The following is a 26,545-nucleotide window of genomic DNA, read 5'->3' as shown; positions in this document are numbered from 1 at the left end:
CAATACATGGGGAATCAGTCAGGGATTTATGAATAGGGTTTGGCTGATAAAGTTGATTTACATGTGGGAGAATGGAGCCTCAAAGTGCAGAGGTGGTGAAATTACATAATACACCTGTAGTGACTTTTAACTTATATAAGTTTTATTTGAATGCATTTTGGCTGCAGTTTCTGTAAAGTGTTTTTATTGGACATTGCAGCTCAATCAGGTGTAAAAGTGCAGGTAGAGATCAATGTATACAAGAAGCCATGATTGTGTAGTTTTTGTTGATCCTGATGGAACGAGGCTGGGCTTCACGTCCCGTGGTTGCAACCTTTTCATGACGTCGAGCCAGTTGTTTTGGTCCTGCCTGCCCAATCGGAGGCTCCTCTCACATTCTACCGGAGCCGAAATGGGTCTGTCCGTGCAGCGGCGGCTCCGTCCTCCCGTAAGCACCATAACGCCCTTCGTCGGGTGCCGTGTGGTGCCCGACTGCTGCTGCTTTAAACGGCAGCACTGACATGGAAACCCCTCTGCAGCTGCACAACGATTTCTTCCCAGAGCGGCAGCAGTTCCAGCACTGTAAGTACCAGCACTACTGCGGGCGGGAGGATCGTCTCGGCAAGCAGCCGCACGACCGATGCTGCACCTGCAGTAGCTGCACCTGTGACGCGCGGAAAAGCCTCGTCTTTCGCGGGACGTCGCCGACCACTGTGGGAACTTTGAGGACACCTTCGGAGACGTCTTCCAGGCAAGGTTGCCAGTACAGCGTGTGCGAGCTCACACCTTCTAGTCATGGTAGTTCATCCAGACACCATCCTCCGCCTCCTCCTCCTCCTCCTCCTCCTCCTCACCACCATCAGCAGCAGCAGCAGCAGCAGTGCCGCGGTCGGGGCAGCCTGGGCAGCGGCCACAAAGACAGTAACTCCTACAATGAAATAGCCATGAGCAGCTGCAGATACAACGGCGGCGTCATGCGTCCGCTGAGCAACTTGAGCTCGTCCCGCAGAAACATACACGAGTTTGATTCCGAGTCCCAGCCTCTGCAGCCCATCTCAGCCGCGGATGCGTCGGACCCTCTGTCGTCCAAGCCGGAGAACAATTCCACCACCCTGATGCCTTACGCATCGGGGGACGCGGGGGGAGGCTGCGGCCACAGCGGCGGCAAATCGGGGAAGAAGAAGAACCAGAACATTGGGGAGAAGCTCGGGCACCGGAGGGCCCTGTTCGAGAAGAGGAAGCGTCTCAGCGACTATGCTTTAATCTTTGGGATGTTTGGGATCGTTGTTATGGTTATAGAGACTGAACTCTCATGGGGAGCCTATGGAAAGGTGCGTATTTTCTCGGAGCTCATGCTGTGCAGTCCAGAGTTAATTTAGTGGCATGTGACTGAGGCAGCACATAACAACTTCTGACTCCAAAGTGTTAAAGAAAAGCAGGCTGTCACTTTTGCAGCAGGAGTCGTTAGAAACTACATGTAGTCACACTGCCTGTCACATGTAGGCCAAAAGGCCCACTGCTGTCCAACTATGAATGGGAACCCCATAGTAGAAGATGTCATGTCAGGATTTGTTGCAGAAGCTAAATTTCTTAACCACTTTTGTGTATTCTTTCCATATTATTCCATATTTTGAAGATGTCATGATGCTGTGCTTTGTTTGGCTTTAGTGTTATTGCTCTTTTCCAGGAGTCCCTGTATTCATTAGCTCTAAAATGCCTGATAAGCCTTTCTACAATCATCCTCCTGGGGCTGATTATCATTTACCACGCCAGAGAGATACAGGTAAGGAAGCACCACTCTCATCCTTTCCTCTCTCTACGACTCATAACATTTAATAAACACTCATATTTCTACATAGCTATAAAAGTGCAACCAAAAAAAAGATATTGATTTGCCAATGTAACAAAGTGAAGTGTTGAATTACAGATTCTCCGCAGCATGGGACAGTGTAATTGTTCAATGAATTTATCTTTACAGCAGGAACACAGTCTTATTTTCATTTTCATTGCTCTTAAGATTGAATGTCTTGTTGTTTGCTCCAGTCTCAATCAAATGGCAGTGGGGGTTTGCGCTCTGTGCGTTGATCATCTTTTGATTTATTGCCACATTAACGCTTTCTTATGCATTTTTGATACGATTTAGAAACTCCTCACTGTGTTTGGAGGATGAATATGGATTGTCAGCCTCCCCTGAGATGTTCCAACTCTCGGACAGTTTTACGATCCTGCCTCAGAGCATTGTTGCAATACTTACAGTTCTTTCTGCTCAGCACTCGTGTCTTTGTTGAACAGTCCCACTATTAATTGCACTACTTTCCGCAGGGTTGATGTATGTTCCCCTCTCTTTTTCAAATCATGTTGATGGATTTTCTTACTTTTAAACAAGATTATGCTTATTTAGCTAAATTCAGTGAGCGGATTCATCTGTTTTTATCTTAATTCTTCACTCAGGATGTAGAAGAGGTTTTTGTGAAGCAGAAAAAACATTCAATTTGGATAAAAAAAATTTAAAGATTGCCTCAGCAGCAGTATATATTCATCAGCCTTGTTGGTATATTTAGGATTTGCACGTCTCGGGGGAGTATCAATCATGGAAATAGCCCAACAGTAAAATGTGTCGTCCCCCTTCAGATGTCTCATTGTAAACCTTTCTTTTATGAGGAATGATAGAAATGCAGAGGCATCATTACCATATTTCAATGCATAACAAAAGTGTTTCCATTTTGCTCGCAGTCAGCTCCCAGTAGCCGTTTATAAATTAGAGAGCCTATACTGTAAGTTTGAGAGTATCGTATTCTTTCTTGCCTCCCTCGGCCTCCGCACCTTTGCCTCTAATCCCGTGTAAATTATTCAGTTCATAAACCCAGTTTTTTCACCTCTTACTTGGACAAACTTTCCTTGACGCTAAATAATGGAATGGTTTAAGTGTGACTTATAGATAGAAAAGGTGCATTTTCTCATCAGTGTATTTTGTTTAATTTAATGAGTTTTATAACATATTCTGTTCAATTCAGACACATATTTATGTCCACAATAAACCCCTTAAATTCCTAATTGTGCTACACACTAAAGGCCACCACGACAGTACATTCTTATACTGGGACACTGAAACAAGGTGAATATATCAACTTTTAAAAGCTCTGATCATCTCTTTTTACACAGTAAAAATGTCTGCGAAGCCGCCTCCTCGCCTTCATCACAGATGAGGTGAAATGTTAATTTCAGCTCTAGAATGAGCTTCTTTTCTTTCTGTTTCTTTCATTGTCAGTTGCTGCAGATTTAACTCACAGGCAGGCTGTTCAAACCTCTTTGATCCACACTCCTCTGACAGTCGCGTCAATATCCAAAACATTTTTCATCCGAGATAGCTCCCTCCTCACAATAAAGGCATTTCCTCCTTTGCTGACCTAGAAAACTTAATTTAAAGCCATTGTTTGCCTCAGAGTTGATTACTGCAATAGACTTTTCCTTCTCTTCACATCATTTATATACAATTTATTCAGATGTGGAAAGCCCGAGCACTTGAATGAAACAGAAAAACGTTGTCGCGTCACCACAGCCTCGCTCACTTCCTGCTGCATCTCTCTAAAGTTGATTATAAAGGCCCTCTTCTAGTTCATTAAGTCATTTGGAACAAACTATCGTCCAGAACCTGGAAACTGACTCTGTCTCACTATTTAACTTCACTTCATAGTGTTTATATTTCAACTTCCAGCACCAGCTGCTCCTTCGCTTTGCCTGCCTCAGGGGCTTTTGTGCCTGTTGTTGCTAATCTGTCATTACTTGGTTCTTACAGACTGACATATACCCACAAACACACACACAGACACGCACACTGGCTAATGACCCACACATGCACACACAAAGGTGCTCAAGTGATGTCCCTAACAATTTCTGTGCTTCTGCGTCTTGCTTCTGAACTCAGACTTTAAACTGATCCAGAATGTTTGAAAAATGTGATTTGACGTGACGTGAAAATGTGATTCGACACACATTTCATTTGACTTTGAAGACTGATGTGTCAAATGTAAAGACCGGAACATCGCCTCAAAACCTAAAATATACTGTAACCTGAAGGTAATTTGATTTAGAACCTCAAATTCAAGTCACTGCGGTACAAAACAGAGAAAAGCAGCTTATTCAAACAAACCAAATCCTCAGAGGAGCTTAAAGAAGTGAGAGTTTTGTATTTTATATTAAGCAATCAAAAGAATAGTTGTCAATTCATTTTCTGTTGATTGACTAATCAATTAATGGACTAATTGTTTAATCTTTTTCTCTTCATTAAACCCTCTCTGCCTGGTAAACACTGTCCTTCAAACTGCATGCCCCTCAGTTTATAACATCATTAGTCCGAGTGATGTCGGCTGAGGAGTAATTGAAGCCCTTTTTATCTAAAGAGCCTCAAACATCAATGTTTTTACATTACGGATTAATCTACTGGTTATTTTGTAAAACATAAGTAAATGGTGAGAGATGCACATTATAAGTAAACCAGAGCTCAAAGTGACACCTTCAAACCTCAAATTTAATCCATTATCTAACCAGTTGGGGAAACATTTTTTAATAACTGACTCCTCACAAGTCATGAAATATAAACTTAAGTACACGTGAGTTATTTTACTGCATGTTTATCAGATGATACACATCTTAAACATTGAAATACTTCTAGTTAGATGCTGTTTCTACCCCTGTTTAAAGGGGGTTTTGTACTTGTTCCTCACTCTAGTCGAGGGTTCAAGACAGAGGATGTCACACGTTGTAGCTCTATCAGGTAAATTGTGATCTGTGAATATGGGCAATGCAAATACATTTTGATTGATTGATTTATTCCGCCACAGAATTTTATTCCTCTTAAACAAACACAAACCCAATGACTCCTTATTTCATCTCATCACCTGGATGCATTATTGCACCATCCTCTGAGTTATTCAGTATAAAGTAGCTTGTTTGTGAACCCCCCACTAGTTTTTTGTTTTTTTAAAAAGGCACTTTAGAGTTGTTTCCAAAGTGCTCTCCTCCATGTGGGAAATTTTGCCCCTGCAGTGAAATAGATTATGGATGCACATCCATGTGTACTCACAGATGCCTGTCAGACGCACTGTCGAGGCATGAGTCAAGATGATGAAATGTTTCCCCAGCACTCCGGGCCCCTTACAACTGATTTACTTGTCAAACTCAGTAGAGACTGCCCTCTCATTTTTCTGGGCTATAACAACACAACGTTTTTTCTCCTCAGAGTGACTGAAGACTCCAAAGGTCAGGTCGGACACGATAGATATCGGACACAAGCTGTCATTTGAATTGTTGAGGGATCTTTTGTGCTACGGTGGCAGTGATGGGTGACCCAGAGACAAATGCGTTAACACACACACAGACGGTGCTTACACAATTCTCTAAAGTTTAGTATCAGCATCTACAATCAAGACACTAAATAAAGTTATGCTTTACACTTAAATGTGTTTTGGAGCTGTAATCTAAATCATATATATTCTTTGATTAAATTAACGCTGGTTATAAAATTACATTTATTACCAAATTTATCGGTTGATCATGGCTCATAATGCCACCTAGTGGCCAATGCTTGCGTAGAGTCGACCGTTTGGGATGTCTCTACATCTTGACATTTATATTTTAAAAGTTTGACATTCTCTTATCAAAGGTGGGTGCTGCCCTGGCACCAGTGACTGCTCATGAGTGGGAATCTCAAATCTATGCTGGAACTAAACCCCAAAACCACCACTCAGAGACGTCCCCCATCCTCCCCTGCCCCGCGGCTGTCTTCACGCACGCACGCACGCACACACACACACCGTTTGAACCACCGGCCGCCTGTGCCAGTGGTTCAAATGTGGTCTTGGCCAGAAGCCTCTACTTAATTTGTGTCAGTGTGTGTGCTGCTACTGGAGTCGTTCCTCATATCCAGAGAATCAAGATAACTTGGCTTTATTGAGCTAATTGGTTTGTTGGACGTGTGTGTTTAAGATGTCTTTGTGTTTTTATGGGGGACCGATGGTGGTGTCTTAGCCCCGCCTCCCAGCATTGCGTTCTTAAGGTATTTTTTGAATTTCCAGGGACACTTCAGCCACTTTAATGTTTAATCCGCCTTTGCATTGTTCAGGAGTCTGAAGCACATTTCTCTTTATACGTCTTGAAATGTCATCGGCCTGTTTTAGTCCCAGTAATGTCGTCTGTTGGCAGCTGGCGATCCGCCCAAGGAGTTTCCAGACTTTTGAGTTTTGGTAGAGTTCGCTGCGTTGGCAGGCAGGAACTTTGGAGTGGAAATGGAGAGGTCAGAGTCCGAAGCTCCTTCCTGACTTTGTTTTTTCATTGTCAGAGTCTGACAGGAGCTTTGAGCTGGGAGCATCTTTCTGCTCTCACTGCTTAGATGGTTGATGAGTTCACCTCCCCCCCCCCCGAGCAGACAGAAACTGACATTTTCAAAGTTTTCTCCTCTTCTCACATCAAAGGTTGTTTTGCTGGGGGGGGGGGGCATTTGTGCTCAGGCCATTACTCTGCTGCTGTGCGTTGTGACGACAGCTCTGCAGAGATTCCTCAGACTAATGCAAAATGCTCTGGGAGCTATTCTGTCTTTGATGTGTACTTTTGTGATAAAAATCATCGCTGATGTTTCACACTCGCACAGTATTACATTTAACAATCTGCGGAAAAGATAAAATAACAACACCCTGCTCCAAAGTGTGCCAGTGGGTCCTGCCAAAGCCAAACTTGGCCGTGTGCATCAGACCGCCCCTGGGTGGTGTGTTTGTGTCAGAGATATGGTGTAACTGCAGGAGACGCTCTGCATTCCTCACAGTGAAATCTGTCCTCTACCTGGGACTCCAGATTGGAGTCAGATAACCACCACTGGCTGGTGACCTCAGCGTTTTCGCTGAACATACAGGCGTTCAAGGGCAGACACACTCATCCTCCCCAAGAGCTGAGAATCTTAAAGAATATTTATTGATGGCATTTAGTAAATTGTGCTCGGCACGTGGCTTTAAACATGCAGATGATTTTAGTTTATTACCTTGGCTGCAACAGCGATGGTCAAAAGAGAGATTTATACGAGGCTTTTCTTTGGCTCGGAGATGCTTCACTCTGCATGAAGAGAAGAGAAGAAACTATTCAAGCAAAGGGAAAACGCAATTTCACAAACAAAAGCAAAGAAAATCTGCAACAGCTTCAGATTTACTCAGCAAAGTGGCCTCTTACAGGCTCACTTTGATATCATAAATAAAGCATTGCATTAATGTCTAATTGCGTAGAACCTCGCAACCTATTTCACTAATGAGATTGAGCGATTTCATTCTCAGTGACAAGATATATGCTCCCATCTCCACATTACACAGATTAAATATTGAGCTGGACTGCATTAGTTATATTGAGCATGGTGAAACCAGTAACCAACCCAGCTAGCGTCGCAGGTGAGCTCCTCGGAGACCGTGCGGTTGAGACGCAGGACGGCGGCGGGCGGGGGGAAGACCTCAGGAGTGATTCAGCCGCATTATCTCTCACCCTGACGTGAATGAAACTTTCACATGATGAGCAAATGCCGTGCACTCCTACTGATAAGACTGTATATACATCCAAAAATAAGCTGCATGTCAAAGCCTGTGACAAATAGATTTGTCCTCATTTAGAAGTGATTACCAGGATGTTTGCTCTCTGAGATGTGTTGCACGGTGCAGCAGTTTATTGTGTGTGCTCTTGTTCTTATGTTGTCACTGTGAGGAAACAGAGGAGAATTGTTTCTAGTTCGGGGACCGTTTAAATGGTTAAGTTTTAGGGGTGAGGTGAGGACATGTCCCCGTGTGTGCTGAGTCACAAATATGTCTGAGCATGGCCACGTCATAAATCATGTGTTCTAAAGGCCACATGGGAAACATAAATAGAAAAATAACTTCAAGGGTAAAATAATATACTATTAGTTCACAATTTCCTTTATCGGTACCCGATCAGGCAGATACGTTTTGATTTATTTTACCTCTGTTTGGTTTTTAACCACCTCTGTTTATGTTTGAACTTTTCCAGAGCACAAGGGCATCCATGTCTGGAAAGACACAAAACCCCTGCAGCTGCACGTTTTAAACAAGGAATCTATTTCTGTGGCTTTAGGATTAGGATAATAGGATTATTTAGGATAATAGTTATATCACAGCTCTCTGGTGATTTAGCATGAAATATAAAGAAATTCATGTTCCCCAGAGGATGAAGCTCTGCGACTTTGCTGATCCCCTGATGTTTCCTCTGTAGCGCTACTGTTAGGTTGACCCCGCAGATGAAACTTCATTCAGGCTCAGGTTAGGGAGGAAATATCAGAGACATATTTGTTTGTTACCTTCACCAAGGAGTTTATATATTCATAATCTATTAGGGAGCAGAAATACTCAAAGAATTACTCATTTACTTTCTCCAACATTGCGAAGTGGTGCATTTTGTTTGATTCCCAGGGAATAATTAATGGATCTTGATTTTAAAAAACAGGCTCATTTAGGGGACTGATACTAATCAGTGTGTTTAATTTGGTTCAGCTTCATTGAATTTAAAGGACTAATGGGCCTTGGTGGCGGTATGTGCTCTACTAAGTGCCATTATACATGTGTTTGTTGTTATTCACCTGTGTTTTTGTTCTGTAGGTTTTCCTGAGTTCTGTACAAGGAGATTTAGGTCTGAAAAAAAAAACCACACTACCTAATATTCTTGCTGTGTAGCTTCAGGAATATTACAGCTCTTGGATGAGTTGCCATGTAATGTTGTAAAGATATTCATGTTCCCCAGAGGATGAAGCTCAGATCCCCTTATACTTTTGCTGCATATAGTGCTTGGGTTGAATCCACAGATAAAACTCCATTCACTTCCACTGTGCTCGAGTGAGGTAGGAAATCGCAGTGACATATATGTTTGCAGCAATTTAGATGAACTGACCCTTTAAACGACAGCTCCCTTTACACTGTAATCATTATTTTTATTCATAATTTGCTTGAAACTGGTGTATTGATGCAGTTTTTTTGATTTTGACAGATGGGATTTTCTCCTCTTTCTTGACCTGTTTTTCTTTTACCTGTCTTTATTATTTATTTATAGTTTCTAGGTTATTTATATATAGTTTGGAAAATCTGCCTAGGATCAAGGTGGAAAATGAATGTGTTTCTGTGACCATCATTTATTGATTTACTAAATTTGAATAAAGCAGAATATCCACAGATTATCACATAGACCTGTTTATGATTATGCTACTGTAGTTGTTCAAGTTGATTTAAAATCTCACATATCAAAGTGCCGATTACAAGACTGCAGACCTCAATCATTGTAGACATGTGTTAAACTGTCATTAATTTGGCTCAATTAAAAAAAAAAGGCTTTTACTTGCGGTGTTTAAATTATTCGTCAGCCTTCTGTAACTAATTTAGAAGTTTCCTGGCTCATCAGCTGTCTGTTTTAATTTCCTGACTCTGCGGTGTCTCTGACACGGTCTAAACCGCACAGTTTAATGTTTTTCCACCGCTCCGTCATAACTGCTGCTTCTGCTGCTAGCATGGAATATTTGATGCTCTGAGGTAAAGGGCCCTTGAGTATTGTATTTCAGGTCATCCATTACCATAATTGCTTTTACCCACCAAGTAGGCTTTCCTTATGCAACCCAGCCGCTTAAATCTTTAATTACATTGTTTTGAGGTAACAAACTTTGTAACTGCTTTTGACAGGACGCGTTTTGTTGTTTAAAATGTAAGATAAAACGTGCGCTTGTGCTGTGTGCAAACAATAGATTTAGCCGCGTTCAGAGGCCTAACTCTGTAAGTAAGAAACCGCAGCAGAGTGCAACCCCAGCTTGCGTTTCCATGTCTACATTACACTCGGTTGGAAAGCTGAACAAGACGAGCTGTGGTTAGAGTTACACACTTCTCTGACAGATGTCAGTTTGTTAAAGGAGCTCGGTGTCGCTCATTTGATATGAACAACTGCCCCTGAAATTTTAATTCATGTGTCTTTCTGTGTTTGGGGGAAACTGATTGTGGCTTTTGAATAAATATAAATGAGGCTTTTGTGGGGCAGCGGCGCTGTTTGTTCGGGGACATGTGTCCACTGTTGTTGCTGCCGCTGCTAAGTGCCAGCTTGTTGAGAGTTGATGTTTCTCGTACAGTAGCTGTTGGGCATATAATTGGCTCAGAAGCTCTAATGAGTGCGCAGTGTTTGCTGTTGTGTGTCCGGTGAAGTTTGTGCAGAGCCTTTAGAGCTGTCAGACTGCAGCATGTGGAGCGTTCATGTATGTCTGTGAGAAGAGTGGCAGCCCAGCACAGCGGTATTGATTATTCTCTGCTGCTTTCTTTGTCCTTGAATAGGACATGTTTCTCTTCAATGCGAGAAATGTGACTTTTCCTTTTTTATGTAACATATCGGGGCTACAATTACAATCTGGGTCACAGATCCCATTAGCCCTCCAGGATTGGGACGTTTTTTTGTTTTACTGCTATAATGAGAAATCTCAAATAAAAGTAGACGGAGACTAATTGGCAAGAGGCCGAGTCATGATCTGCGCCTCCAGCATTTTATTTCTCATTCAATCAAAACTGCTCGTTGACTGATGAATCAACATAAACAGCATATTTCAGACTTAGATAGTTAAGGGGCTTTATTTGGGTGGAGAGGAGGTTAAAAGGGTGGTGCAGTGGTCCACCTCACAGCAAGAAGGTTCCTAGTTCCAATCCCAAATCCAGAGACATGCTCTTAATTGTCAGTGTGAATGCTTGTTTGTCTCCATTTGTTTGCCCTGCATTACTCTGGTGACCTGTCCGGGGCCGTACCACGCTTTCTCGCCCAATACAGCGTGACCCTCAAAGAAGGATTGATGGATGGATGTGGCTTAAAACTTATATTTGCCTTTTTTTTTTAAAGTCCTGGGTTATTAATATTTGGTTTGGATTCTGCCTCTGTCACAGAAAACCACCTTCTTAATTTAAACCTCAATTTAAAGTTAATCTTAATGGAACAATAATTTTTACGAATCCAAATCACAAGTTAGACGTCGAGTCCCAATTTCCAAACTTAATAAAAAACCTATAAAATAAATTGTTCATTTTTTTATCATACATAATGGAACAGTCATTTTAAACATGCCCAAATTGCAAGTAAGACGTTGAATCCCAATTTCCAAAATTAATAAAAACATAATAAATAAATGATGGTTCTTTTTTAACCATGTATTCCAGCTGCTCTCTATTTTTGAACCAGGAGCTACACAAGCAGATATTGCCACCGTTACTAAATAAGTCAAAGGGGCAAAGGTGAGCAGCTTCCGGTCTGTAATATTCTTTGCTTCATCCATTAGTAAAGCAGGTTGGGTGGGGCTGACACTGCATTAGTATATTGTAGGTTAATGCTATGTAACTCACCACATGGTGCGGAATATAGGGAAGGCAATTGCTGGTTAGTGTTGTTTTCTGCATGTGGCAAGTCTGCTCCTACAATAAATCCTGCAAGACCAGAAAGAAATAAAATATAAATCTTGGGCATCAAAAATTGAAAGAGGCCCTTTTGCTCTCAATACTTTCACCAAAAAGAAAAAAAATACATAACTCAATCCCATTTCCTGTCCACTCCTGCCCCTAGAAACATTTATGCAACTTAAAATGCATATTAAATTCCCTCTCATGCAATGTAATGCAGGCAGGTATTCGTGCAGAGGACAAAACTGCACACTTTAAAAATGAGCTGAGCTGACGGATGGACAAACCTGAGTAACAATGTTGTTCACAATGAGGCTTGAAAACATCATGCGTGCCAGTTTTCTTCACAGGACATCATATAATTCTTTACCCAAGCGTACGAGGGAGGTTTGTGACGAAATGGAATCATGTGCAGCGTTTCTATCTTCTCCGTTAGAGAGACTTCTGCTCTCACGGCAGAAAAAAAAAAAAAACGCAGCCACCAGGAAACCTCGCTTGAATTTGCTGACAGCCACATTTTGTGAAATATCTACTGCCAGTCGTGATGGTCTGTACCCAGGCAGAGGACCTCGAGGTGATTGAGTGGAGAGAACAAGAGCAGCTGTGGAGGGAAATCAGTGGTGGGATGTCAGAGGGAGGAAATATTTGACAAATGCAGGGGGAGGCTAATACAGTTTGATAGTGTTTAATCTGCAACTGGTAAATATAGAGTGTAAGATTGAGAAGCAGCCATGAGCGTGATCAGGGATCACTGCGAATGAGCTGCTGATGGTGGTCGTGGCCTCAGCCCGTTAGTTCAGGGTGAGTACACCCAGCAGTGAATCTTCTGGCCCCAAGATGACTGTGTATTGGATTGAAAGTGATGAAGAGGAGGGAGGGGAAGAGCGAAAGGGAGCAGCAGCAGAGGTGACTATGTGAGGAGGCTACGGTGTATGACAGAGGACACGGTGCAGAAGAGTGATGAGGGGGTGTTGAAATCCACCCACGCTGAAATCCCCCGTGAGATGAGCTACCTTCTGGTCAGGGCGGCCAGGTGATTGGAAGCTAATGCAAATCTGGAGGCGGCAGATGTTCTCGTCTTTACGACACTTTGAAGTTAAAGATGCTTCTGAGGGCTGATAATACATGAGACTTTTTTTAATGCAGGTAGTGTGAACGTAAAGAGAAAGAGAGTGAGGGGGAAATGTGTGAATGTGAAATAAGACTATTTAGCTATGAATTAGAGTAATTCTTTATTATTTTTGAATTATATACTATTATTTTTTCATTATCTATTGATGTACAGATTCATTATTTAGTCTATTTAGTGGTTTGACAAATAGTGAAAATAGGACTATATGAAAACTCCTTATAGCCCAAGACGACATCTTCATAAGGGTTGTTTTGTTTTATCACAATTTTTACTTGAAAACATTTTATTCTTGTGATGTTTAAAGCAACTAATCAAATAACTGACTTTTTACCTTCCAGACATCTATTGTGCCAAATTATTAAAATAAAACTGCAGATTTGAGGCTTGAATAAGTTATTATTTTTAGCAGATCTTTTTTTTTTTTAACCATACAGGCATAAATAGTAGTGAATGGTCCCCACTAGGTAGGAAAGGAACATGTGAATTTAATCGAAATGAATCATACAGCCAGTAATTATATGATTTTCGGATTTTTAATTGTTTTAAATAACAACTTATTTTTATTATCCATTAATGTACCGATTCATTGTTTAATCTATCCAGTGAAATGTTAATACAAATTATGACTTCCAAGAGCCGAGGATGACATCGTTTTATGGCTGGTTCTGTTAAACCCAAAGATTCTCATTTTGCTCATTATCTTTTCATTGTTTTTACTTCAAAGATTATTATTGTGCTGATAAGAGAAATTAATCAATAAATCGATTAACCGTCTAAAAGTTTGAATTACTTTTTACTTTCAAGGCAGATTTTCTTAAAGACATATATAGGAAATACAGGTCCCCACTAAGTAGGAAAACCACCTGAAAACTTGTAAAATACAGTGATATTCTTGCAGAATTTATTCTATAAAAACACCGGTGTGATATTTCAGTCTTATAACCTTCATCAGATAACCTTCAACACTATATATCATTGGCCATTTTTGGCCTTGAAAAAGCCTTTCGTCCTTCCCTTATCATATCAGTTATTTATTATATATGTGGCGAAGGTCTTTAGAAAAATGTGGCCCAAGAACATGAGGTAATGACTCCGGGCAATATGTGACTTATTGTTTAATGGGTTTAATGATTTCCTGTAGCGGGCTGTGTCACCGTGATGAAAACGTTAGCCTGCTTCCTCCCTCCATCAGCCTCACCCTGCCCTTTCCTTGCAGTTATTTATGGTGGACAACGCAGCCGATGACTGGAGGATAGCCATGACGTATGAGCGCATCTTCTTCATCTGCCTGGAGATCCTGGTGTGCGCCATCCACCCTATCCCAGGGAACTACACCTTCACCTGGACCGCGCGCCTGGCCTACTCCTACGTGCCATCCAAGACAGATGCGGACGTGGACATCATCCTGTCCATACCCATGTTCCTGCGGCTGTACCTCATCGCCCGTGTCATGCTGCTGCACAGCAAGCTCTTCACGGACGCCTCATCCCGCAGCATCGGGGCACTCAACAAGATTAACTTTAACACACGCTTCGTGATGAAGACCCTCATGACCATCTGTCCTGGCACTGTGCTGCTGGTCTTCACCATCTCGCTGTGGATCATTGCTGCATGGACTGTGAGAGCTTGCGAGAGGTGCCTGGATCCGTTTCTCACGTTATGCTGCGCTGCTCGGCATGAAACATAGATAAGGCATAAAAATAGATAATGTACACAGTCCTGAGCTCTTTCTACGTCTGAGCATTAAGATAGAAAGGTTTACACAGCCCCGCAGTTTTCATTTAGTCTTATGCACATTGGATTAAATCTTTATTCAAACATTTTAAAAGTAATAAGTATAATAGGAAGCTGGAGTGCATCAGTTTCTGCATCAGTTTCTGCAGGTACATGTATGTTGGTCAACCTATTGCATTTATTATTTATTACAGGTACCATGACAACCAGGACATAACCAGCAACTTTCTAGGAGCCATGTGGTTGATCTCAATCACGTTTCTTACCATTGGATATGGGGATATGGTCCCAAACACATACTGTGGGAAAGGAGTCTGCCTCCTGACTGGCATCATGGTGAGAAACTCAGCCTGAGCGCTTCAGGGTTTGAATTTTTCTTTTTGCTGACAGACTGACAGGAGGCTTCATCACCTTTGTGACTAATGTGTTGTTAATGTTTTATGACAAGCAAATGAAATGTGTGAAAATCCACGTTGTACATTTGTTTGGGTCAATTCTTGTTATTCCACAGGGCGCTGGCTGCACTGCTCTGGTGGTCGCTGTGGTGGCAAAGAAACTGGAATTAACCAAAGCTGAAAAACACGTCCACAATTTTATGATGGACACCCAGCTATCAAAAAGAGTACGTGAGCAGCCAATGCTCAGTAAAATGACATCGCAGATATTTCCCCTGTCTGCGTTCTTGACCCATGTCTTCTTCTTCTGTCGCCTTAGGTGAAAAACACAGCTGCGAATGTTCTCAGGGAGACGTGGCTCATCTACAAGAACACTAAACTGGTGAGGAAGATGGACCACGCCAGAGTCAGGAAGCACCAGAGGAAATTCCTCCAAGCCATTCACCAGTAGGTACCCCCCCCCCCCCTCCCCGGCTATTAACCGACTTCCGCTACTCGCGTTGGTTACAAACCTTCTTCCCCTGCAGTGTGTTCGTATGACTCACCAGTGCAGCACAAAGCTGAAATCTGAATTTGTTTGACACCTGTAGCAAAAAACATGTGCTTATACTGTTGAAAGATGTTGTTGCCTCATGACCATGTTTCAGCTGACGTGACTAACTTTAAATTTGCAGATGTGGTAAAGAGTTGGCCTCTTTATTCAGGATCATAGGGAATGCTAAAAGATGCGAGGAGCTAAATCCGTGTTAATATTAATCCCTGAAACACAAGAAATTCTTGTGATTCTCTTTTTTCTCAGTATGAAGGAGACATACTTAATCTGTGTAAAATGGCTCTTTCTTTGAACGAGGGGTTACTGTCTCCCAGCAGCCTCAGTTTTACAGAAGTACTGAAAAGAAAAACCAATTTAATCTATCTCAAGTTACGGCATTCACAGAGCAGTATGATATTGATCTCTCTCTCTCTCTCTCTCTCTCTCTCTCTCTCTCTCTCTCTCTCTCTCTCTCTCTCTCTCTCTCTCTCTCCTTCTCTCTCTCTCTCTCTCTCACTCTCTCACCTTTTGCTGTCAGATCGGCTCTTGCGTGTCTCTTTCGCTGTGAGTCAGATGTCAGGCTGACCTCAGGGCCGATACATCTGGGTTCCTACTTTTCTAGCTGTTGGTCGGACACTTACCTGTCAGCCAGTCTTTAAGCGGGTCCCCGATGACCCCCTGAGTGCTATCTAACTCCAAAACAGTATTGATTTTAGTCTCACCTCACGCTTGTTTTTCTTCAACCTACAGTGCTCACATGCGCGTCTAATCTGTGGCGTGTTTCCTGCAGTAAAGAACTCGATGCACAGTGACTTTGTTATTATACAAAAAGAAAATGTCCCCTTTTTTGTATGTTTGTTTAGTTTTGTGGTTTTCTGTACGTATATGGGTCGTACATATATATATATATTTACAGTATATATGTGGTCTCCAGTGTACAACTTTGATTTGCTCATGAATCTTTTGCTCATGAACAGACATTCATGTTTTACAGACATTAAGATGTTAGCTTGCAAGTAGAAGCACACAAACCGTCTGCTGCTGCAACCCGCATCCAAATTTGTGTCGTTTAAAAAGCCTTTTGTCGTGGTTGCTTTGTCGAGTCCTTTTGTCCTTGCTGCCGTATTGTGGCGATTTGCAGCGGTGGTGACAGCGTGTCATGTCCACCTCCTGTTCTCTAGCACAGCCTGGAAATGGAAATCCCTCTGAGCTCAAGTTAAATCTATGAAGAACTAGATTTCATGAGAAAAAGTCACGTCCCGCTCTGTGTGCAAGGACGACGACTCTGCATGGTGCCCACATGCTCCTGTCACAGCTTTATCTTATAAGGATTTATTTGGCTTGTGAGGAATTGTGCTTCATAGCCCTTATCTGACAGATATATAAGTCTTGTTTGTAGCCTGTGTTCAGGGTGTGTTATAAAACATCCTCGATTGAGATGAGCGCAGGACAGGAAGTTGCCTGACAGTGAGCAGGAAGTGGATGGTCGGATAAGGACTAGAGCTCACCTTGATGAGGCGATAGCAGACATCAAATTAGATTATATTCTGATTCGTTTCCTCTGGTCAAAGCGGGGAAGACAGTGAAGAACGTGAGGTGTTAAATGGGAACGTAGGTGACGTGCGGCTCCGCGTCTGTCGGCAGATGTTTACAGATGTTTACAGGAAGGTTGGACTGTGATAACCAGCATTTGTGTGGGGGAGAAAAAGGGATAAGACTTAGAGAGTGAGCTAAGCTGCAGCTTCGAGAAGCACAAACACAGGGAGATAACGCACCGGGCGCAGGAAGATGCGAGCCCAGGAATAATAGTTGCTGGCGTTCAGAGTTGAGGGGAAAGCGTTAGAGACGAGGGTCACAGCAGCCAGACTTGAGCGTGAAGAGATTTCTACCATCTGAATATGTGATCTGATGTTGTAATAATTCATTTGTCTACTTCATGTTTCCTTTTTTTTCCTGTTTGTGTCTACACAATGCAATAGAGCTCGAAAGTAAGTCTTCGCCTCACATGTATAGATATAGACCTGTTGTGTGCATGCCAACGAGAGCTTGTCCTCGAACCCAATAATGTGACCAAAAATTACACTCCCTCATTTGATAAGTGAAATTCATGCCACCATGTTTCCAGATTAATTCATTTAAACTGCAACAAAGTTTTTTTTTTTTAATGAGACTACGAGTATCATGTTAATCTGATGAAAACACACTAGAATATCACATTCACTCTCATACATGTTGCAACCAAACAACTTTAACTAACCAGCGCCAACACCTCTCACGCCTTTTTATTGAGTAGACCAATGCCTCGCTTTTTAAACACGCCCACAGATGCATATTAAGTGAATTTCAATTATCGGTGATGGAGGGTGTTTTTCTTTCCATTTCTGCATGGATGTGATGAGAATTTGATCTTTAATCAGAAAGCCACTGATTAAACTCCAACCAACTGTGCTTTCACGTACCGAAGGATGACGACTAGAGCTCTACAGGAGACAGACCTGCAGTATAGCTCAAGTACATGATTTACAACTATCCCTCAAGTCATGTTATACACTCTTAGCGGTCATGCTCATGCAGATAAGGGCTCAGGGTCGTCTTTCGGCGTGTGGAACCATTGTTACGCCTGTTTACTACATTTGCAGCCGCATTTCCTCCATTTCTCTGTTGGATGACACAGTAGCGGAGACGCTGATCCGGTGTTATCACAGCTTGTAAACAGCATAATAATGAAGGACACGGAGCTGTCATGCATCTCTGCGCTAAGAGGACTTTTGCAGAATTAGTGACAGATACAGCCGAAGCACTCCTGAGGTTATCTGGATGGTGCGATTTACCACACCACGGGCCAGACATTGCCATGTGTTTTAGGCCACGACAGCTGCTAAGTCAAGCGTCTCAGTGAGTAGAGTTTTACTATCCCCTGCCCCGTGGGAGTGCTGTCCCTTCCCATCCACAAGGTTAAAGTGGGGGAATAACAGGGAGAGTCAGGAGAGTGAGTGCTTGTTAGCGCCGAGATCAGTGGATTGAAACAGGAAAGTGACCTGAGAGGAAGGTCAGCGTAAAGCCTCCTAGCAATCCTGTTGGTGCCCGAGAGGCTGCGACTGTAACCGGCAGCGTGAAGCTGTCACAGCGGGGACAAGGGGGGGCTGCAGCACGTTCACCCTGTCCATAACACTGAGGAGGAATTAGCATTTCCTTCCCCCGGTGAGGTAAAAGGAGGTCACGACAAAGAAAGCAAGATGTGGGGGTAGTAAATATGGCATAGCACTAACTGAGATTGCCATAACAGATTTAGTGAGGTAGTGAAAAGCTTAGCGTTGCTGTTTTCCCCCCTGATGAATAGCGAGCAGATTTAGAGCGCCCATTCAAAAGCACAACTGCCCACGAGGAGTGATTGACCGGGGGAGCGAGACTCACAGAAAAGACACAGAACACGGTGGGCCTTCCTCCACCTGACCTCCAGCTGCCCTCTGCTTTGACCCCATTCGACAGCTATTAGTCATCCAACTGTGAAATGTATAATTCTATCTAAAGTCTCACATCAACTCTAAAAACCATCTAACATTGAGTATCTATTATCTCCCATCATTTTAGATCGAGTACCTCCTTCTTTTCTTTTTCTTGCATTCAACTGATGAATTGAGAAAAGTGATATTTTGCTTTAGCATTCTGCACTTGTCTTCAGAGTCTGCTCGGTGTGAAGCATCTCGGTCCTCAGTTGTCAGGACATGTTCCCCTGCCTGTAGTTTTCCGTTAGCGCCTCCTGTGGCACCCTCTGTTGGTCTGACCTGTCATCTTCGCTCCACATCTGCCTGTCATCAGGAGACTGAGAAATGATCCTGCATTGCATGAGAATGGGTGAATCTCGGCGAATCAGCCGACTCCCCCAGGGGTCCCTCAAATCCCCCCCCCCCCCTGTGCTCATCATTACTGTAACCTACACGACCTAATGATCACCTCACACTGCATTATTGGCTCAGTTAGTTATCGAGTTGTATTATTTGTAGTAGTGTTTTCAAAAGATCTGAAATGTTTGCAACCCTGCCATCATGATGATATTTTGTTTTTGTGCCCAGTGTAATTTAGCATGTGTGGGTGATTCAAGGAGGGGGAAAAAAATCTCTGCTATTTTGAAACCATTTGTGGTCGACGCTCTACACAATATGCACAGTTGCTGTTTTTTAGCCCCCTGAGAGAAAAAGTAAAACAGGCTTTAGAAGCCTAATTAAACAGGAGATGTTAATTATTAAAGCGTGTTGTATGGATTATTTTATGCAGAAGTTAGAAGTAGGATTTTTGGCTGATGAAAAAGAATAAGTGAGGAGGGGGGTGTATTGCATATTATCATTATACCTCACACGTGAACAGCTACTTAGAAAAATTACGTCCTTTTTTAAACAAGCTTTGATTAAAGGGGTTAGTGAAGACCTGGGGATTTTTCTAACTGACGTCACATTTGTTTCATGTTTGTACTGGATAGTCTCAGAGAGAAAATGGTTTATTTAAAAGTGTTTGATATCTGTTGATAAAATATTCATTAACTTTAGAAAAAAAGGGACAAGTTGATTTAACCAGTAGGAGAAGTTTAAAGATACGAAAGCCTTTTTTAGGTGTTTTATAATCGGACATGTCGTGCAGCTATTGCGCTTCATAAATGCAATTTACATTACATAGGTGAGCTGATATGACATCTCCTCATTCCTTTAAGTTATGTATGGGTTGAGTAAGATGTAGAGCTGTTCTCATTCTCCCTCCAGTGGCAGCTCCCCCTGCTCCTCCTCCTCCTCCTACTCCTCCTCCTCCTCCTCCTCCTCCTCCTCCTCCTCCGTGGTCTCCTTTCCACTTGCATGCAGCTCAACCAAACAGACCGACCCCTGCAATCCCTGCATTCTCTATACACACATCTTGTGCATGTCCTGGGAGTGTCCTCCATGTGTATGCCTTTGTGTGTGCACACATTTTTCAAAAAAATAAGCAAAGTGTAAAATAAAACCTTTGATAGCGTTAATTCATTGGGTTCTGAATGGTCTTGTGTTCAGATTGAGAAGTGTTAAAATGGAGCAACGCAAGCTGAATGACCAAGCAAACTCTCTAGTGGACCTTGCTAAGGTAAGCTAGACTAACTAACAGTCTACTGCTGCACTGTGCACGAGGACAGACAAATTATCCTGACAAGCTTCTTTCCTGTGTGTGACTGAATTCAATGCATGCTGGTTCACCCGCTTAGCTAGCTGTGCTTTCTACTATAATCAAAGTCTACAGGTGTCAAATAAACAGACAGGCTTTCCAAAGGGTGTTAGAGATAAATCTGTGTGATGATTCTGTGGTTGCACTGCACTCACCTCCACTTTGGATCCTGTGGGTGTGAAATAACATCATTTTTATTCTACAGTTAAAATTACTATCCCCAGGACATGTTCCCCTGAAAATTACCAAATGAGGAAAAAATCTTTGTGTTTGCGAAAAAAAATAAAATAAAAAGACCCAGTGCAGTTTTTCCCCTTTTAATACATTCTCTGATATTTGTCTCCAGATGCACTAAACAGAAGTTGACAAACCTTAGGGAAAGACCAGGCAGTGCGCCAGCCTGACACAGCAGAAACAGTAACCTGGGAAGGGAGACACTCTGATGTGATGATTCAGCCAGAATTACAGGCAGAGAAAGAAGGGGAGAACGGAGGAGAGGGGAGACGGGCAGGGGGCTTTGACATTCACAAGTACACCACAGTCAAACTGGATTCAGGCCAGCGTGTCATGAAAGGTAGTAGTTAATATTGCCCAGTCGCCTCGTGCTGTAAAACAGTGGCGAGAGGCGGGGGATGTGACATTAGATGAGGTGGCGTGCGGCCCAGTGCCACTCAGCTGGCACTGTAATCGCTGTTGTGAGAGTCTGAAGCCATGAGAGGGCAGTGTAGCTTCAGTCACCTCCTGCTTGCACTGGGAAGATGGAGCTAAATGGACTCCAGCATATCACTGGCAGCTGCACCGCCACTGCAGTGCAATGTAAAAATGGTTCTGGCGTGGCCCCCACCTTTCGGAGGCTGGAAGAAACCTCACGCCCCACCCCACAATATTTATCCGTTATTAACAATGACAGGAGAAGCAGCGAATAAAATATGATCCAAGTTAGATTTTAGTGAAATAAAGGTGAAATTCCGTTTATTTTCCCACCATATTTCTCCCCCGGTCAATCGTGTAAATGAAGTGATGCAGAATTTGGTTGAATGTTGTTTCTCTCCACAGATTTTTCTTCTCTTTCACCTTTCGGGATAAACTTCATGTCCTAAAATTGCAAACATGCCCACAAGCTGCTCACTGAAACGATCTCCTCCACTCTCCTTTCCCCTCCTTCTTTATAGGTTGATAATGTCCATCATTGGTTTTATTGTAGGGTTGAAGTGAAACAATATATATTCTTGCTCCATCAGTTGTATCCTCTATGTATATTTTTTTCCTCAGTGTACAAGGTCTCTTTTCATGCTCTGTATTGTTTTGTCTCATGATTTACAGATGAGGTCTTTGCTTGATTTAACCCAGTGCTACATGTAGACCTTTGCCTGGTTGCTGTAGAGCTCAAAAGAAGTAAAAAATACCATTCATTTTCTGAATAAAGATTTTGATTACCAGCCGTAATGTTGTTACCATCCGAGGTAGACCTACTACAAGCTACGACATTGTGACACAATGTTATATGCTCCTGTAGTAGCAACAAGCCTGCATGATAACTACAAACTACAGTATATTGTAACACTAAGGTTAAATTTAAGATGAAGCACTGGAAGTCGTGGGAAAGTGATCATTCGCCTGGGATGTGTAGTTCCTTCTTTCTTTTTTCCTTCACTCCTTTTTATGGTCATGGTCATTTTATGGATTAAACCCTTTATGGATTTTCTGACACCTCATTGGAGAAAATGAATGGGAAATCTACTTCCAGAACCAGGGCTGCTCTAAAGTTGGGCGATCACTGTTATTCTCTATTGAGTTCATAGTAAGAAGAAGACATCCATACATCATGTATTATTTGTTCATACATGGCCATTTTAAATGCTGAATTCCATTTCTAATCCACCGAGCAATCTTCACAGAAACAAAGGATTAGATTAACTGTCAGGTTGAGCTGTGTCGGTGCAACTTCAGCACTCACGGATTCACATAAACAACCCACCCCATTATTCAAGCCTTAAATCAGAGCAGGACGAGGTAAGTGATGGATTACGGCGTCGCCTCCGCACCGTGAGGGATTATTAGTCCTCCACTGAATAATACCTAAGAGACCGCCCTCCAGCCGCAACACTCCCACTCCTCATTCTCAGTGTGACATAGATTTCTCAGTGTGTTGTTGACTATTTTGGAAGGCTGTACTTTGGAAGTTACAAAACTGCAGCTACGGTGTGTTTTTTCAAAGGTCTGTGAGCAGATGGTTGATGAATCAAAAGAGGAAAAAAAGTGTCGTGCAACGTCAGCAGGCACCTTTGCTGTCTGCTCCAGGCCTGCGTCATAGAAACATGCACTCTTGAGACATGTTCAATTATTAGCCACCAGACAATGTGCTGGTTCTCATCCTAAAATAAAAATGAAGTTATCCCGATGTTCCTCCGGTCCTCTTAAAACCTGTAACCAACTTTTTTGCTCAACTCAGTGGAGGAGAATGGGACAGTCACTGGGAAACAGATAACATAGACTCAATGACAGCACTATAGTAAAAGCCAATTTGGACGATTTTTGGCCGATAACCTGAGGTTCACATTTTCGTCAGCTCTGTCTCCAATGAATACCTGCCCACCTGCCTGTTCGTGCACTGTAAGGGCCCTTGTTTGTTATTGTCTCTCCTGTTTCATACTGGTCATAAAGAGATATCTTTTAAAGCTGTGTTACTGTTCGTTTAATGATGAGGACAACATTAGATTTGCAATATTAGCGCTGCAAGAGTCACAAATAGGCATCAGTACATAATAAGTGACATGCAAAGCTTAAGTGTAAAGATAATACTACTTAAGTGTAAGGAAATATAAAAGATATAGGAAAATATGAATGGAATAAAAAATAATATATACAGTGTAAAAACAAGACAAATGTGTGCAGTGTGAGAATATGTACAGTGAGTTGATTGCACATGAACCATTGTATTGCAAGGTCCTGCAACAATGCAATTAAAAGTTCCCTCAAAGTTGGTGTGACGACTCAACAGTCTGGTGTAATCATATATTGTGGTTTGTGGCATTATCTTTTTATTGAGTGTTACCTCAGGGGAATTTCTTCAAATCTGGTACAAAACTTCAGTTGGACTCAAAGCTAACCTGATTAGAATTTTGAGGTCAAAGTTTAAAAATCAAGATCACAGTGACCTCACAAACCTCTTTTTTTGCCTTGTAAATGTGTTATCTTAAGAATACCTTGAGAGAATCCTTTTTTGACCATTTGTTAAGCTGGATTTACAGATTAATTTATTAGATTTCAGTGGTCAGAGGTCAAAGGTCACAGTGACCTGATTTGAGTGAATGAAACTGGTTGGTGGAGGCACACAACCACACGCGAACAAATTCTAGTTGCGTTACTAACATTTTGTCCTGGTGTAGTAAGCAAATACTTTTTCATTTTAACTTTTAAATGCATTTTACACAATATTCTGTCCCCCATCACTCACTGAAATTGTTTCAGACATTGACCTCTGTAAGGCCTGAACATGTGAGTATTGTCTTGAGACGGACCTGAAAAAAACATGAGTGCATCCTTTATTATTTGTGTCAGTTGCTGTTGGAATCTCTAAACACATGTATCTTCATCTTTACATTTTTCTGCAGTCTGAACAGGATGTGTTTTAAATGTGAACCTTCTCTTTCCTCTCAGAATGATCTGATAACGCTGAGCACTATCATCTGTACATTTACTAAGGAATTGAAGAAGCTTGTGTTTTTAATCTTTATTCTTTTTGCTACTAATATACAAATTGGGAAATGCTGATGTTAAGTGTGTTTCCTCTCCCTCATTCCAGACTCAGAACATCATGTATGACATGATATCGGACTTGAACGAGCGAGGCGAGGACATGGAGAAGAGGATTGCCTTGCTGGAGACAAAGCTGGAGACTCTATTGAGTAACTTGCAGGCTCTGCCAGGACTCATCAGCCAGGTCATCAGCCAGCAGCACAGGGACTTCCTGGAGGTGCAGCTCCAGCCTTATGACAAACACAGCCCTGAGCGCTCACAGTCAGTGTCCCGACGGAGGTCGTCCTCCACTGCACCGCCCACCTCCTCCGAGAGCAGCTAGAGTCCAAGGGGAATGCCTCCACTGAAGACTTTTGCCATCATATGGCAAAGTTGCATTTATCGTAAAGCCTTATGGTTTCAATACGTATTATCCAAAATTCTGATGACAGAATCCAAGATACTGGGGACAGATGGATTTTAATGGATAACTTCATGCTGTTATTTGTTTTTTATTACCTCAAAAGATGTTGTTATCCTTGCTCTGGTGACAAGACCTCAAATAATGGCGCTTCCCTCAGTAAAAAAGGCCTATCGATGGGGCTGCGATAAGGACTCTACTCCATCTCTATGCAGAGGTAGCCAGTTTTAGGTGGCAAGGTTTAACAAGTGTGAAACTATTGCACTAAAATAGTGCTTCTCACGGACTTTGTGCTTCAGCGGGCTTGATTCAGTTTCTGAGCTCCTCAAAGCAAACCAGTGAGAAATCAGTCAGGGAGAATGATGATGTTGAGGAAAAGTGCTGTGTTTGACGGTCTGGAGTGAACTGATAGCAGGAGAAGATGAAAATCTCTCCTGCACACTGTCACTCAGAGATAACTTAAAAAGCTTGAAATGAGGGGGGAAAAAAAGCATATATCTTTTAGGTTAGAAACAGCATCAACTATAGCGGTTTTCTTTTTGCAGAGTGCCCCTGTAGAATGACTATTTTTGGGGCGAAATTGCAAATAATTTAATCCTCTAGTCGAAATGAATGCATTAAAATCTGTACTTGCACTTACTTTTTAATCAATGCACTTCAATGCTGACTGACATATGATATAAAGATGCGTTGCTCATTAAAAAGAAGAACATTTGAGATGTTTGGGCATGGGTTTATTACTGTCAGTTCTCAAGTCGTGGCTATAACGTTGATGAATCAAGTCAAAGCCCTTTTCTGTTGTTTGTTTTTTTTACTAAGAAGCATCAACTTAGACCTGCAGAAGTCAACAGAAATGTATTGAGTGATCACATAATCTGTAATTACCCCTTGTCTTGCTGTGTCTCACCTCCTGTTCCTCCTTCCTGTGCTATTTATGCTCGCTGTCATCCCAGCCGGGTGACAACAAATGCTAAACAACAACCCGCAGAGACCGTATCTACCTTTTAAAAAGAAAATGCCTATTTTTATATATTTTGATGAGGACAAGCACACCTCCTACAACCAAGCAGACAACAACAGAGATGTGAGAAGTGACAGATTCAGCATATCTAGCATTTGGTTTCATATTTCCTGGACTGGAGATAAGATACATACATTAAATTGCTGATTTGGTCTTTCCTGAATTCTACATATCTTTAATTAGATTATTAATAAGTTTGCATCTATTTTTTTAACATAAGCTTTAGAAGATGCTCTGGGCTGAGCTGGATGAGCAGTATCCAAGGGCAGAACACGTAAATCTACCTATAGTGGCTGGCGTGTTTTAGGTTGAAAGGTTTTACTGTCAAAAAATACATCTATCTCCATATCAACTGTGTGGCTAATAAAGCCCCTGGACATCATGGACATGTAGTTATAATGTAACCTCTTCACAGAGTATATAGAGTGGGTCAAAGAAGATGTGGTGTTCACTCACCTAATCAGCAGCACTGATCCAGTTCAACCAGCCCACCCACCAACCCACCAATAAGCCAATTAGATGGTCAAGAAAATGTCCGATGTTCAGTCCACAAACTTCTGCAAATATAGAAACCAATGACAGATTACACTGTATGCGACTTAAACAATAAAAATATACAATTTGACAGGCCTGTATCCTTTTCTTTAAAATTGGGTGAGAATTTGTATCGAATAGGAAAATGTGTTTTTTGGGTAAGCAACCAACGTTATTTACATCAAACTATAATATGTATAATGTGTGGTCCAAATCCAAATCCAAATCCCATTTCAGTTTACTGTCTTTTTAACTTGGTGTAGCATAATGTAATTTTAGAGATGTTAAAGGTGCAGCAATTTTTTTATTTCATATGCAATTCGGTAGAGTAGCTTGGACACTTGTCTATTTTATTGAACACCTTGCAATATTTATTACGGAGTTTATTAAACGTGTGATTATTCATGATTCTGTTTCATAAAGGTTCA

At 42.0% G+C, this 26,545-nt stretch overlaps 1 protein-coding gene across 3 annotated transcripts; it reads left to right on the top strand.

Moving 5' to 3' along the window:
• Positions 1–271: 271 nt before the first annotated feature.
• Positions 272–26,208, top strand: kcnn2 (potassium calcium-activated channel subfamily N member 2). Of its 3 annotated transcripts, none has more exons than XM_034602088.1 (9): positions 272–1,310; positions 1,670–1,762; positions 13,775–14,193; positions 14,487–14,628; positions 14,804–14,914; positions 15,007–15,134; positions 17,199–17,207; positions 20,256–20,325; positions 24,209–26,208. In XM_034602088.1, the coding sequence occupies exons 1-9, from the start codon at positions 501–503 to the stop codon at positions 24,482–24,484; spliced, it is 2,058 nt and encodes a 685-aa protein (XP_034457979.1). In that variant the 5' UTR covers positions 272–500; the 3' UTR covers positions 24,485–26,208. The 3 variants fall into 3 exon arrangements, with proteins under 3 accessions (XP_034457979.1, XP_034457978.1, XP_034457980.1); XM_034602087.1 differs by having other exon boundaries at positions 1,667–1,762; XM_034602089.1 differs by lacking the exons at positions 17,199–17,207; positions 20,256–20,325 and having other exon boundaries at positions 1,667–1,762; positions 24,209–24,362.
• Positions 26,209–26,545: the final 337 nt, after the last annotated feature.

This window comes from Hippoglossus hippoglossus, chromosome 12, assembly GCF_009819705.1.
Source record: "Hippoglossus hippoglossus isolate fHipHip1 chromosome 12, fHipHip1.pri, whole genome shotgun sequence".
NCBI lineage: Eukaryota > Metazoa > Chordata > Actinopteri > Pleuronectiformes > Pleuronectidae > Hippoglossus > Hippoglossus hippoglossus.
This window is presented reverse-complemented; position numbering and strand designations above follow the sequence as displayed.